Raw genomic sequence first — 12,829 nt, 5'->3', positions numbered from 1 at the left:
GCATTAAGCAGAGGGTCTGCGGGTCCAAGACGCAAGGGTCGAGGCAGGAGGCGGCGTAAGGGCCGAACGTGTTGGAGCCACTGGAGGCCGGCCGCTGTGCACAGATGGATTAAAGGGCGGGTCCGTACAGGAGCACGGAGAGCAGGTGGGGCTGGTGCATTCACCCAAGGAAATGGGGTGGGACCCAGGGTCTGTTTAGGATATAAGACGGAGGAGACTCAAGGATGGCTAAAAAGTGCTGGGCGCAACTGAGAAGTTACCTGTGGGTTTGGCAGCGTACCTTATTTCCTTGAACACTTCCCGGCGCCTCCTATGGACCAGGCAAAAGCAGACACTCTGAAGTCTGGGAAGAGGCCTTTAATAACATAATTTCTAAGTGCTCCAAAGATGAGGGGACTCTGTGAGAGTGTCTGATGGGCAATGAGACCCCAGCTCCTTGAGGAGCCCACCTTAGGGCTGAGATTTGGAGGAGGAGTTACTCAAGGAGGTAAAGGAATAATGTTGTGGGCCCTGGGAATAGCACCTTTGAAGGCCTGGTTGGTGATAGGAAGTGGGGTTATTATGGTTGCCACCACTGGAGACTCCCACTCAAAGCAGAGGAGCCCACTTCTTTCCAGCTCAATGGTGCCTGGCTGTCCATAACCATCCTGTCCCACATCCAGCACTTGCCCCCATTCTGGACTGCTGGGCCCAAGGATGGAAGGAAGCCACTGCTAGGTGCACCCTTCCCTTTTTAGTAACAGAGTCGTTTTATTGATAACTTCCCAACAGCATCTGTAAACATCGGGTACAAAAATATTCTGCTTAACTCTGTTCTCCAAGGTGGCTCGGCTTGCTCCATGGAGGCCCCAGGAGAAGCCTGCTGGGCCCTCAGGGTCCACACTTCTGGTCCGAGAAACAGGGCCTAACCAGGCTCGGTGCTGAGTGGATGGCTAATCTCTGCCTTGAGGCTTCTACAACTGTCTCAGAAACCTCTTTGAGATAATGATTGGAGAAAGTATTCAATACTGTCATTGGAGGAAGGGGCAAGGAGACCAGAATTAGTAGGCACAGGGGTGGGCTGGGGTGAACTCAGACATGACAGTGCTTGGCCACCCTGAGGAGGTCCTGACTGACCAGGGTGCTGGGGCAGAGGACATCTGGCTCTGGTCTCTGGGAACCTTTAGGTGTTGCTCAGAGCAGACCTCAGGCCTGGCTCTGCACCCAACCCGACTCCAGCTGGACTGGTCATCCCCTGGCCTGGCAGAGGGGTCTACAGAAGAGAGATGTTCTCAGTGAGGGAGGAGGAGGAATGATAGATCCCCAGGAATTCCATACCCCAGGGAGGGAGCCTTGTCCCCCAGTGAGCCCCAAATGACAGAGTAGGGTGGCAAAGCTGACTGTCTCAAGGCAGGGTTACCCACTGCCACCTCAGACATCTGGGCAGAGGCACCGCTGCTGCCCTGAGACCCGTCCGAGCTCCTGGGAGTAGGGCTACTCGCCCGGCGTCTCCTCGTCATCTGTATGGCTGTGGCCATTGATGGCAGGGGAGCCGGGCCGGACGTGGGACAGGTCCTCAAAGCCGGGGCTGAGGGAGGGCGAGACTGTGTCGGGGCTGGTGTCACATGAGCCTGTGCTCTGTTCCGAGGTGGCAATGGTTGTTGTGGTGCTGGGCGGGATGGGGTCTTCATCTTCGTCTTCCAGGAGGGACGCCTCCGGGATGTCTGGGGGAAGAAGGCCCAGGAGTTGGCTTAGTCACCATGCCAGGCACTGTGATGAGGGATTAACTGGGCCCGGGACCCCTGACAGCTACCCCCACCCCATGGGACATAACTTGGTTCATTTTACAGATGAGGAAACCGAGGTCCAAGCAGGTGAGAGGCCTCTCTTTAAGGTGAGGTAAGGTAAAGACTCAGGTTCTCTGGGGTTAGGCCTACGCGGGCCCTGGGGGCAAGTCTGAGCCTGGCTCTGCCCTCTTGACTGTGTCACCTGGGCCAGGCCCCTCACCTGCCCGTGTCTCAGCTCCCTGCTCTATAAACTGGGAATGATGGCATTGCCTTTATGCCTGTGGTTGTCAACGGCCCTGGAGTGGGGAGCTGTTGGCCCATTCTGCAGACTGGGTAAACTGAAGCTCAGCATGGAGGACGCTGTGCTTCCTCTGACAAGTCACTGCCCCTCTGGGCACAGTCCCCACCTCATAGGTGTTTGTGGGTAACAGCCTGGCTTGTAGGGGTACGTGACATTCACTGGGCTAAGGACTGTCATCATTCTTGTCCACATTCCCTCGTGTGACCTCCCCCAAGGGAGGAGGCTCTAGTCCCAACACCTGCTCTGCAGGTTGCCAAGAAGATCAGGCCAGCACTCCCGCCCCTGCCCCAGGCCTTACTGGACCCACTGCCCACTAGGGCCTGGGCTTGGTGTCAGCCCTTGAGGTGACCTTCCAGAAGCCAGCCCTGGGCTGAGGGCCCTGGCATCCAAGGGCACAGAGCCCAGAAGCGGGATGTAGGAGCTCTGGGTGACACTTACGGCTGAAGGCCTCCGGGTGCTGCCTGGCCAGCTTCCCTTTCAGTGTCCTGCAGGGGAAGGGAAGGCACACAGGGCTGAACCTGCAGAGTGTGCAGGCTGGGCCCGGTGCAGGCCAGGAACCTCCCCCTCACTGCTTGTCATACTCTGCTCCAGGGCTGGAGGTAGGACTGGGCGCTCAGCCAGCGGACCTCCCGCCCCCAGGACGGATGGCAGCTACCCAGCTGTCACCCAACTTCTGCGTGTCCTTGGTGCTGGCCCTGCGCGCTGGCTGGGCCCTCTACCTGCAGTGCCTCATGTCTGAAGCTCTTCTACCAGGACAACCTTCCAGGAAGCTTCCCTTCCCCTTGCCTCAACAGGCACTCCTCTGGGTGACTTGTCCTAGCCTGTCTCTCCATCCCCGGGGTGAGGATGTCTGTGGGGGCCAGGAGTGCTGACTATCCACACCCCAAACACCGAACACAGGCACTCACCAAACTGAACTTCACAGAGAAGCACCTGCTTCCCTTTTTAACCTGGTTCTTCCTTTTTACCTGAAGTAACGCAGTTCTGTTTACAAAGAATTACAAAAGGCTCTTCAGAGCAGTCTCTCACCCTTGACTATGGCCAGCCAGCACTGTCCCCCACAAACCCCACCCCCCGAAGTACCACTGCTGCTGCATCCCTGCCTGGGTGGACACACTTATCTCCTTCCTGAGTGACACAGATACACACAAAAGGTGTCAACCCTTGTGGTTCCTACTCTACTCCCACCCCTGCAACACCACACGTGGGCAACCAGCCTGGTGAGATGCCCCAGAAAAGATACGCTTTGATAAAGGATTTATCCAGCCTGTCTTGTGATTTCTGCACAGAGCATGCTCCAAGGAAACATGCTGCCCTCAATCTGTGGCACCTGCTCTGCCAGCAGATGCGGCTGCCCGGGAAAAGAAGCAGCGGCACAGTCAGCCAGAAATACAGCTGTAGTGCCAGCTTGTTCCAGGCCTCGGCGCCCCAGCAGCAGTTGTTAACGGCAGCAGTGGTGATAGGAGCTCCGGGGGCCATGTCAAGCATTCTGTGTGGCTGGGGACTTGGACATCGTCTTTCTCTGTCCTCATGGAAACCAGCTTGAGAAGGACCTGCAAAACCTGGCAATCTCATTTTCCTCTTGAGAGAAGTCCTGGGTGGAGGCCAAGGGGGACATAAGGCTAGCCTTTCACTGTCTGCTCCTGCCTGCCTTTTGCATTATGGGTCTGGCACTATGTTGCATTATCAAAAAAGGAATAAAATTTAAATTCAGAAACTCCAAGATTTTCAGATCTTCTCTAATACTAAGTGTGCAATGAAGCCTCGTAAAACAAGCTGAATCCCCCCCACCGCCCTGCTATGTGGAGAGGACGGCGCTCATTGAAAAGAGGAGGAACCCAGGCTCAGAGGCTCAGAGCAGGAGGCAGAGACTGGAGGGCCAAGCACCCACCTGATCCTGCGGAAGATGCTGTCCAGGTCCCGTTTCATCTCCACCAGGGTCCTTGTGTGGTGCAGAAAGCGCTCGCTCATCTGCTGCAGGCGGGCACTTGACAGGTTGTTGAAGTTGAGCAGCATCTCATTCGTCTTCTCAAAGCGGTCCAGCCTGGTGGCGGAAAAACGGCACCGACTCCTCTACTTAGCCTCCAGGTCCCTGCCAACTGATCCTGCTAGGCCCTTTCCTGCTCCATGACCTTTGCGTAGACCATTCCCTTGTCTTGTGGAGCTCTACCTGGTGTTTGAGCCAGCTAGCAAACTCCTATTCAACTTTCAAAACCCTACTCAAAAATCCTACTCAAGTGTACCCTTCTCATGTAGCCTTAACCCTCTCCCTCAAGTAGACTCTTTGACACTCTGACTCCCCTAGCCCCAGCTTCTTTCTCTAGCCCAGCCCTGACACCCCGAGACAAGGAAGGTTCAATTCTGATTTTGTCTCCCCTCGGTCTGGGAGTTCCCCAGGGTCAGGTCCGAATCTGAACTAAAGACCTAGGAGGGAGATGGGTGTGCTGAGACCCAGACATATCCAGCACCACTGTCACAGGGCAAGAAAGGTAAGGTATCAGGTCTGTGCTGTGTTGTAAATGGAAGGAAGAGCCTTTGGCTTAAAGACACAAAAATAAAGCCCCAGGAGACCATGTTTCCCCCCGAAGGTTGTGTCAGCCCTTCTTCCCCACAGAGCAGGCCGGAATTAGGGTGAGGCTATGGTGGCCACAGTGCCAAGCCCCAAAGAGGGCAAAGGCCATTCACAGCCCTTCCAAGTGACCCTGGGTGCTCTGCAGAGACAGCCTAGGCTCTGAGAGAATAGGTTCCCAACAGGAAGTGAGCCGACTGGCTCCCTTAAATCCCCCAGCAGTTCCTTCCTTATCCCCCTCAAGTCTCCCCACCCCAGGCCTCGGGAAAGGAGCTGCTGTGGTCCCCGCCAAACTGTCCGCAGCTGCAAAACTGTCCCAGAGCCCTGCTTCCTGTGCCAAGGCCTCGCCTCCAGACCAGGAAGGAATTTACTTTGTAGCCAGCCAGCAGATTTGCTCATTTCCTTCATTTTATCACCAGTGTGGGCCCGGGGTAGAGGCGGGCAGGGCAAGAATGCTGGCCAGCAAGTGGATTCCTTCCCATACCGGGGACCCAGGGCCCTTGGCTTCCACTCACATGTTCTTCTGGGCCAGGATGATGGCGTTGACATCGTCTGCATTTACCATGCTCAGGATGCGGCTACAGAAGACCCTCGAGGCCGAGTCCGGGGGGTCCATCTCTTCCTCCTCCTCCGCTGCCTGAAACAGGCAGGAAGAAAGTGTTTTCAGTCTGCATCAGGAAGTGAGGGGAGGTGGGATGGAGAGGAGGGGCTGGGAACCCCACAGGCCACCTGTCCGTAAGTGGGTCATGCCACCTGAGCCTCAGCTTTGTCATGCCAGGAACTTGGGGGTGTTTCGAGAACCACAGGAGTTCCTATTTATAACTTGCACCCAAGCACATCACAATCCCGTCACCCCTCCCACCTCCACACCTGCCCTTCTCCATGTGCCCAAAGCTACAGGCACCTTCCTCCTGAATAGATCTGCCCCCCTCGTCCTGGCTGCCCCCTCAAATCATCACCCCCTCCAATGCCTTTTCTCCCAAGAGGTCTTTGATGACTACCCCTATTCTGGTCACTCATCACTTCACCTTTTTTTAATTGCTCCACTGTCTCATCTCTTCCTGAAATTATCTTAGTTATCAGTTAACCCTTTTGCCTGTCACCCCCACAGCAATATTAGCTCCAAGAGAACAGAGGCGTTGTGTTCTTTCTTGCTCGCTGCTCTGTCTCCAGAGCCCAGCCCAGAACCTTGTTCACAGCAAGGGATTGCCCGAATTTAGTTTGATGAAGGCAAACAGAACCTTTCAAACTCAGCTCTGAAGCTAGACTTATATCAGCAAGTTAAAGCCAAGAATTTCAGGCACTGGCAGCCAGGCTGTGGGCCCCAGCAACCCAGATGGCTCTGTGGCTCTTGGCTCCCAGCTTCCCTGGCACACAGATGCTATCCCAGCAGGTGGGGACTTCCTGGACCATGCTAGGGCAGAAGGGACCACAGCTTCAGCACTGACCCTCCTAAGGAGGTTCAGGAAAAACCCAGAATCCTGATGTAGCTTGGCTCTGAGGTCTGCACGTTTAATGGCCGACAGAAAGGCCCACTTGCAATTGGTTAAGATTCACACACAGGATCAGGAAGGGCTTTCAGAGCCCACTTAACTACCCTCCTCTTTATTGAGCACCTACTGTATACTAAACAAGACACCAATTTCAAACACTGGCAATTGTTACCATCCTTATTTATATATGAGAAAATTGAGGCTCAGAGACTGATGAACTAGGCCGTTGTCACACAGCCAGTGAACATGGGTCACAACTCAAACACCCACAGACCACAGGATCCACAAATATGTGACTCTGACGTTCAGTAGCTACCTGTGACAGGACAGCTGCTTCTTACAGCACCTGATTCCTGCCAGACTTCTGATTGTTTCCAGAAATAAACCTGAAATAAGGATTTCTTTTTCCTGTGAAATCGCCTCATTTACAAATGTTAGCAACTCATATTTTTCTTACCCCAACACCATAGAGGCCAAGAGTACGTATCTATCTGTGCCCAGAATCTGGCTATCAGTTTGCAGCCATTACGTGCCTTCTGGAGATAAACTGCCACACCTGATGAAATCCACCCCTTCCCCAATCACCATGTTTGAGCTCCTTCTATGTGCCAGGCATGGACACCCACACCCTCCACATTTCCAAAGAAGATCATGTATAAAGAGGACACTTGGGCTCTCAAAGGACAGAATGTGGCGGGAAGCCCACAGCTAGAGCCTGGCAGGTGCAGGATTTGAACCTGTGGGAAATGGTTCTGCTACAAAGATGGGCTCTTTCCTGTCTCTGGCTCCCAGATGAGAGGGCTGAGGGATTCAAGGCACACTCCCCCAGCAGCTGCCTCTCACAGGAAGCCTTCCCTGACTAACTGCTAATCTGGCCCACATACAGAGTGGAAATGACCCAGCATGGGCTCTTATCCCTGCTCCAAATATATTTATGGGGGACACACGCAGAGAGGGAGACTGTGTGACCTTGGGAGAGTCACCTCACTTCCTAGATCCATTTTCTCACCCAGAAAATAGGTATAACAAAGAATCTGAATCTCACGATGCTGTCTGTGGGGACTAAAACCAATTAGTGCTAAGAGGTGCTGGGCTCGGAGCAGTCAGTTTCTCCAAGTGGAGTGTGAAGAAATCCTAGGACAGGGCCCGGGAATCAGTATTCTAATGAGGGCCTCCCTAGTGCTTCCAAGAATACTGAACAAACACTTATATAGCACTTCATTTAATCCCTAGTCTCCCCTACAAGGGCATCTCCGAGGGCACCTAAGGCTCCCAGGGGTGGGCTCAGGTCACACACCAATACGGAGAGGCGCCGCAACTCCACCCAAGTCATTTAACAGAATTTAATTTGGCTGCCCGAGCTCAGCAAAACCCACGAGGCGGGGCGGGGCTCACAAATCCCCTCATGCCCCGCCCCTGTGAAGAGGGAAACTGAGGCCCAAACTGGTCAACGCCCGATTCCGGGAGACACGGCACAGCCTGAACACAGGGGGCCCCAACTCCCGCGCCTCGGATCCAGACTCGGCCCATGGCGCCGCCCGCGCGTCCACCGCGCAGACGGGGAAACTGAGACCTGTGCGCAGGAGGGGTGCCCAGATGTTGCCAGCGGCGCGCCCCACCCCGCTACAACCCGAGGACCGCGCCCGACCCGGCCCGGCTCCCCAAAGGCCCCTGCGTCCCCAGCCCCAACCCGAACTCGGCCCCGGCGTCGGTGGCAGCAGCACCTGCACATCTGGCGGCCTTGCTCGCGCTTCCGGGATGGCGCCCGCGCCGCCGCGACGTCACCACGCACCATGCGTGCGAGCGCGCGTGGCGGCGACGTGCCCTGGGCTGACTTGCGTGCGTGGAGGCGCGGCAGGAACGGGTGGAGCTTAGATGCAGCTTCTATTTGCGGGTGCATCACAACAAATAGCCAATCAAGCAGTCTCTCTCGCGCCTGCGTAGTTTCCAAAGCCCGAGCTCCAAGGCAGCCCGGAAGGGGGGAGGGGAATGGGGAGGGAGGATGAAACAACCAATTTTATAGATGGTAAGACTGAGGTCCGAGAGCGGCAGGCATTCCCACAGGGTCATATAATCCTCGAGTGGCCTGTGGTGGATCCAGACACAAATGTTCTGCTTTCCAGGCTGGGAATCAGACTCACTCGGGTTCAGACACCCTGCTGCGTTTTTGGTAACCTTTTTCTGGGCCAGGATCCTGCATTGCATTTAGTCATGTCTCCTTGGTCTCTTCCACTCTGTGACAACTCCTGTCTGTCTTAATCTTTCATGACCTTAATACTTTTGAAGAGTATTGGTTTTGTAGAATACCTAACATTATGGGTTTGTTCAATATTTCCTCATGATTAGACTGAAGTTGAGCAGCTTGGGAAAGAATCCCACAAAAGTGATGTTGTTTCCTTCTCAATGCATCATATCAGGAGGCACTGGGATGTTGATATGTCTCATTGTTGGTGACGTTAACTTGGATTACTTGCTTAAGGCAGTGTCTACCAGCTTCTCAACTGTCAAGTTACTATTTTCCTTTGCAATTAATAAGTATCCTATGGGGGGATACTTAAGAGACCATGTAAATACCATTGGTGTTTTGGTCTTGGTTTTTTTGTTGTTGTTGTTTACATATTTTTCACCCTTTAGTTTTAGCATCCATTCATGGCTCTTGGCAGCAATAATGATTACTTACTATGTGTTTGCATAATGGTGATTTTTAATTTAATTATTAATTGGAATTCTGTTGTAAACAAGAGCTGTCCATTCTTCTCAATTATGTATTCAAGTATTTATATCACTATGGAGTCATGAGTATTTATTTTATTCTGTGGCTTATAATTAATTTCTATATTATTTATTTTACTGCCCCTTTAATTTAGCTCCTATGTCCTTTTAATATGTCTCCATGTTTCTGTGAGTACGTCCTTACTTTTGGCATCACAAGATGTTCTGTGCTTGCTTTGGAATATCCCTGGAATCAGCCATTTCTCCAAGGAGCCTGGTTCTGCTTCTTGGAGAATGGTATTTAGAGACCAAGATCTGGGTGCTGGGTATGCTCACTGCTACCCAGGTATTATTGCTTAGAGACCCTCTCAGCAGTCAGAGCTAGGAAATACATGTATGTCTACTAACCCATGCATATACACCTCTATTTTTAGTTCTATATCTGTTCCCTTGTGTCTCTACTGAAAACCATGAGTTCATACTGAGATGAGGATGTATTAAGTGAGATAACCCAAGTTAAATGCATGAACAAAATGGGGCAAATAGTAATTGCTTGATAAGTGTTAGCAATTATCATTAGTTTCTGAGGTCTTATGAAATGTATGTTATATATTATATGTCTGATTTTTCTGTGTCTCAGTTGATTAACTGTGAGTCTGGGTGAACCTAGCATCTGCCTCTTAAGGTTGCTAAGAGCTTGAGAGATACACACATACCCTTGGGCACATGGAAGACTCTTTGAGAGCCCTGGAATTGGCATATCTGAGTTCTAATTCCAGCTGTCACATCCTAGCTGGGTAGCCTTGAGCAAGTGGCTTAACCTTAAGAAATCATGCAGGTTAATTCCTTACAAGAGGGGTCCCCAACCCCAGGCCGTGGACCAGTACTTGTCCTCGGCCTATTAGGAACCAGGCTGAACAGCAGGAGGTGGGCGGCGGGTGACCAAGCAAAGCTTCATCTTCTACTCGCCATCACTCCCCATCACTCACATTAGCACCTGAACCATTGCTGGCATTACAGCCTGAACCATTGCCCCACCCCACCCACATCCGTGGAAAAATTGTCTTCCACGAAACCAGTCCCTGGTGCCAAAAAGGTTCGGGACCGCTGCCTTACAACAGAGTTTGGCCCATTGTAAGCCCTTGGTAAACTGAGGGTAAACCCTATTATTACTCTCACACTCTCCTGCCTTCATTCATTGAAAAGTAAATGATGATCAGGAATCTTATACATTCTTATAGTTCAACTAACAGTTTTGAAAATTGTTCAGTAAACCCTCTAGTCACCCCTTCTGGGTTTGGCCCATATTCTGAGAATCCAGAAAATACTCAGTCCCTGCCTAGCCTTGGAGGATGAAGGAGAGTCTGACACAGACAATCCCAGCCCTGAAGGGAACAATGTTGGGTTAGAGGGAGGAGAGACTCAAGGCTGGAGGAACGTACAGAGTGGGGTTTGAGGACTTCTGAAGGCCAGGAAGCAGGTACATCTGGATGGAGTTTTGAGGTAGGATTAGGAGTTTTGTAGGTGCTGACAATCATTCAGGACTGAGGGGATCACAGGAGCGAAGACAGGATGGTGGGAAAGCACATAGTGTGGATTTGATCTTTTAAGAATTGTGGAGCTCCATGAGCCAGACAGCAGCCAGTGCTGAGAAGAGCCTGGGTGGCGGCTGCTGGGAAAAGTAGAACTGTGGCTCTGTCTGCATGGCTTTGCCAAGCTGTAGCAGAAAAGGCCCAGACTGGAGAAACCAAGCTTTTCAACGGGTCTCTTGGGCTCTGTTGGAAGCCAGGGAACAATTACGAGGGTCCCGGAAGGGGTGGGGGCTGCACATTGAAGCCAAAAGGGACTTGGCTGGTCCAAAATGTTTTCCTTTCTTATTGTGTTTAAATTTTATTTATTTATTTTCTTGGCTGTGTTGGGTCTTTGCTGCTGCGCGCGGGCTTTCTCTAGTTGCAGTGAGCCAGGGCTACTCTTCGTTGCAGGGCGCAGGCTTCTGATCGTGGTGGTTTCTCTTGTTGCTGACCACGGGCTCTAGGCGTGCGGGCTTCAGTAGTTGTGGCACATGGGCTCAGTAGTTGTGGCTCGCGGGCTGTAGAGTGCAGGCTCAGTAGTTGTGGTGCACGGGCTTAGTTGCTCCGTGGCATGTGGGATCTTCCCAGACCAGGGCTCGAACCCATGTTCCCTGCATTGGCAGGTGGATTCTTTTTTTTTTTTTTAATTTTATTGATTGATTGATTGATTTTTGGCTGTGTTGGGTCTTCATTGCTGTGCGCGGGCTTTCTCTAGTTGCAGTGAGCGGGGGCTACTCTTCGTTGCGGTGCATTGGCTTCTTATTGCTGTGGCTTCTCTTGTTGTGGAACATGGGCTCTAGGCGCACAGCCTTCAGTAGTTGCAGCACGCGGGGTCAGTAGTTGTGGCTCATGGACTCTAGAGCATAGGCTTAGTATTTGTGGCACACAGGCTTAGTTGCTCCGCGGCAGGTGTGATCTTCCCGGACCAGGGATCAAACCTGTGTTCCCTGCATTGGCAGGCAGATTCTTAACCACTGCGCCACCAGGGAAGGTCCCCCCCACCCCCACCTCTTCTGACTGGGCAGCCTTCCTTCCTTCCTTCCTTCTTTCCACAATGATTTCCCTGAATACCTCCCCCTGTTTTGTGCCATGCAGTATGTAGGCCTCAGGACTAAAACAATAAGAAACAATGTACCCTTCTCAGATTTTGGGGGTCTTCCAGTCTACCGGGTGAGGCAAAAGTCAACTGATGGCACAGACACAAGTGAATCAGTTATGAAGTGGAGGTTCATTTTACCAAGACTGCAGCCAATCAGAAGACCTGGCCTTGCCATGGGGAGGTCAGGGATGGCTTCCAGTAGGAGGTGACCTTAGAGCACCTAGCTGACAAGCTACCGCCAAAAGCCAGTTACCTTCTCCAGTGTTAGCTACCTCCAAAAGCCAGTGTCCTGCTCATTTATTCATTAATTCATTCAATTATTCATTCATCTATTGAACTCCCATAGGGCCTTAAACATCATTCAAGGAGGTGGTGAGGACAAAACAGACAAAATTCTTTCCAGGCTGGAGCAAAATGGGGGGGAGGGGGGAAGCAAAAGAATGAACAAGATCATTCTGGAAGGGGGTAACTGCTGGGAAGAAAATAAAATAGAGTGAAGAGGAGTAAGTGCCCCTCTTTCAAAACATGAGTCATAAAAACCCTTCTAATCAATGCTGCCACCTTCTCCTGGGGCCGTGGGCACCTTATCATGCTCTAGCAGAAGATGCAGGGAGGAGGGACTCCTGCCGGTGGCCCTGCTCTCTCAGCAGTTAACCTAGCCATTATTGAGTTCCTCCTGTATGCACCAGGCCACCCTCCCGGGATTAGACAGACCAGGTGCAGGGGTGGTGTAGCAGGGCGGAGGTTCTGTGTGCTCTTGGGCGCGTCGCTCCCCCTCGGGGCCTCGGGTCTACAGAAGTAACTAGCGGTTTAGAGTGGGTTATCCAGCAGTCTGGCTGCCCTGACCTGCAAGCCTGAGCTCCTTAAGGAAATACCATTTAGTGTTGTCCTCCCAACAGCCCCCAAGGTGAGAGTGCGCGCATAGAGGTGTTTATCCCCATTTCACAGATGAGCAGAATGAAGCTCAGACAGGGGTTGTAAGTCTTGCCAAGCTGCGCGGCGCTGACCCGAGAACTGACTCGTATCTTCAGCCCCCCGCCCCCGCCTCCGCCTCCGCCTCCGCCTCCGCCCTCGCCTCCGTCCGGGGTTGGCGCGACGGCCTCTGCCCCTTTAAGAACGCCCCACGGATACAAGCAGGAAGGGGGCGGTGCCTGTGCCTGAGACGGATGTGCTCTCGCACCAATGGACGCTGCAGTCACTGCGGCGGCGTCCAATGGGCGCGGTGAGGGCGGTGCCGGGCGCCAGAGCCTGGTTCCCGAGGCGCGGCGGCCGCGGCTGGGGGCGGGGAGGGGGGGCGCAGGACCCCAGGCTGGGGTCC

At 52.9% G+C, this 12,829-nt stretch overlaps 1 protein-coding gene across 1 annotated transcript; it reads right to left on the bottom strand.

Annotated features, from left to right (window-relative positions):
- Positions 1-725: 725 nt before the first annotated feature.
- Positions 726-7,883, bottom strand: KXD1 (KxDL motif containing 1). The gene is made up of 5 exons (XM_007461061.1): positions 7,854-7,883; positions 5,152-5,273; positions 3,959-4,111; positions 2,506-2,552; positions 726-1,703 (listed from the first exon to the last, which is right to left on the bottom strand). The coding sequence occupies exons 2-5, from the start codon at positions 5,250-5,252 to the stop codon at positions 1,474-1,476; spliced, it is 531 nt and encodes a 176-aa protein (XP_007461123.1). The 5' UTR covers positions 5,253-5,273; positions 7,854-7,883; the 3' UTR covers positions 726-1,473.
- Between the last annotated feature and the right edge of the window lie 4,946 nt (positions 7,884-12,829).

This window comes from Lipotes vexillifer, unplaced genomic scaffold (genome assembly GCF_000442215.2).
Source record: "Lipotes vexillifer unplaced genomic scaffold, Lipotes_vexillifer_v1.1 scaffold469, whole genome shotgun sequence".
Classification (NCBI taxonomy): Eukaryota; Metazoa; Chordata; class Mammalia; order Artiodactyla; family Lipotidae; genus Lipotes; species Lipotes vexillifer.
The sequence above is the reverse complement of the archived record's forward strand: the minus strand, read 5'-3'. Positions and strand labels throughout refer to the sequence as shown.

Bases quoted from the DNA above. Each gene is read 5' to 3' on its own strand.
- KXD1 (XM_007461061.1), bottom strand. From the start codon at position 5,252: ATGGACCCCCCGGACTCGGCCTCGAGGGTCTTCTGTAGCCGCATCCTG. The intron at 2,553-3,958 runs GTGGGTGCTTGG...CTTCCCCTGCAG, and splicing joins AGCATCTTCCGCAGGATCAG to GACACTGAAAGGGAAGCTGG. The intron at 1,704-2,505 runs GTAAGTGTCACC...TTCTTCCCCCAG, and splicing joins GCACCCGGAGGCCTTCAGCC to ACATCCCGGAGGCGTCCCTC.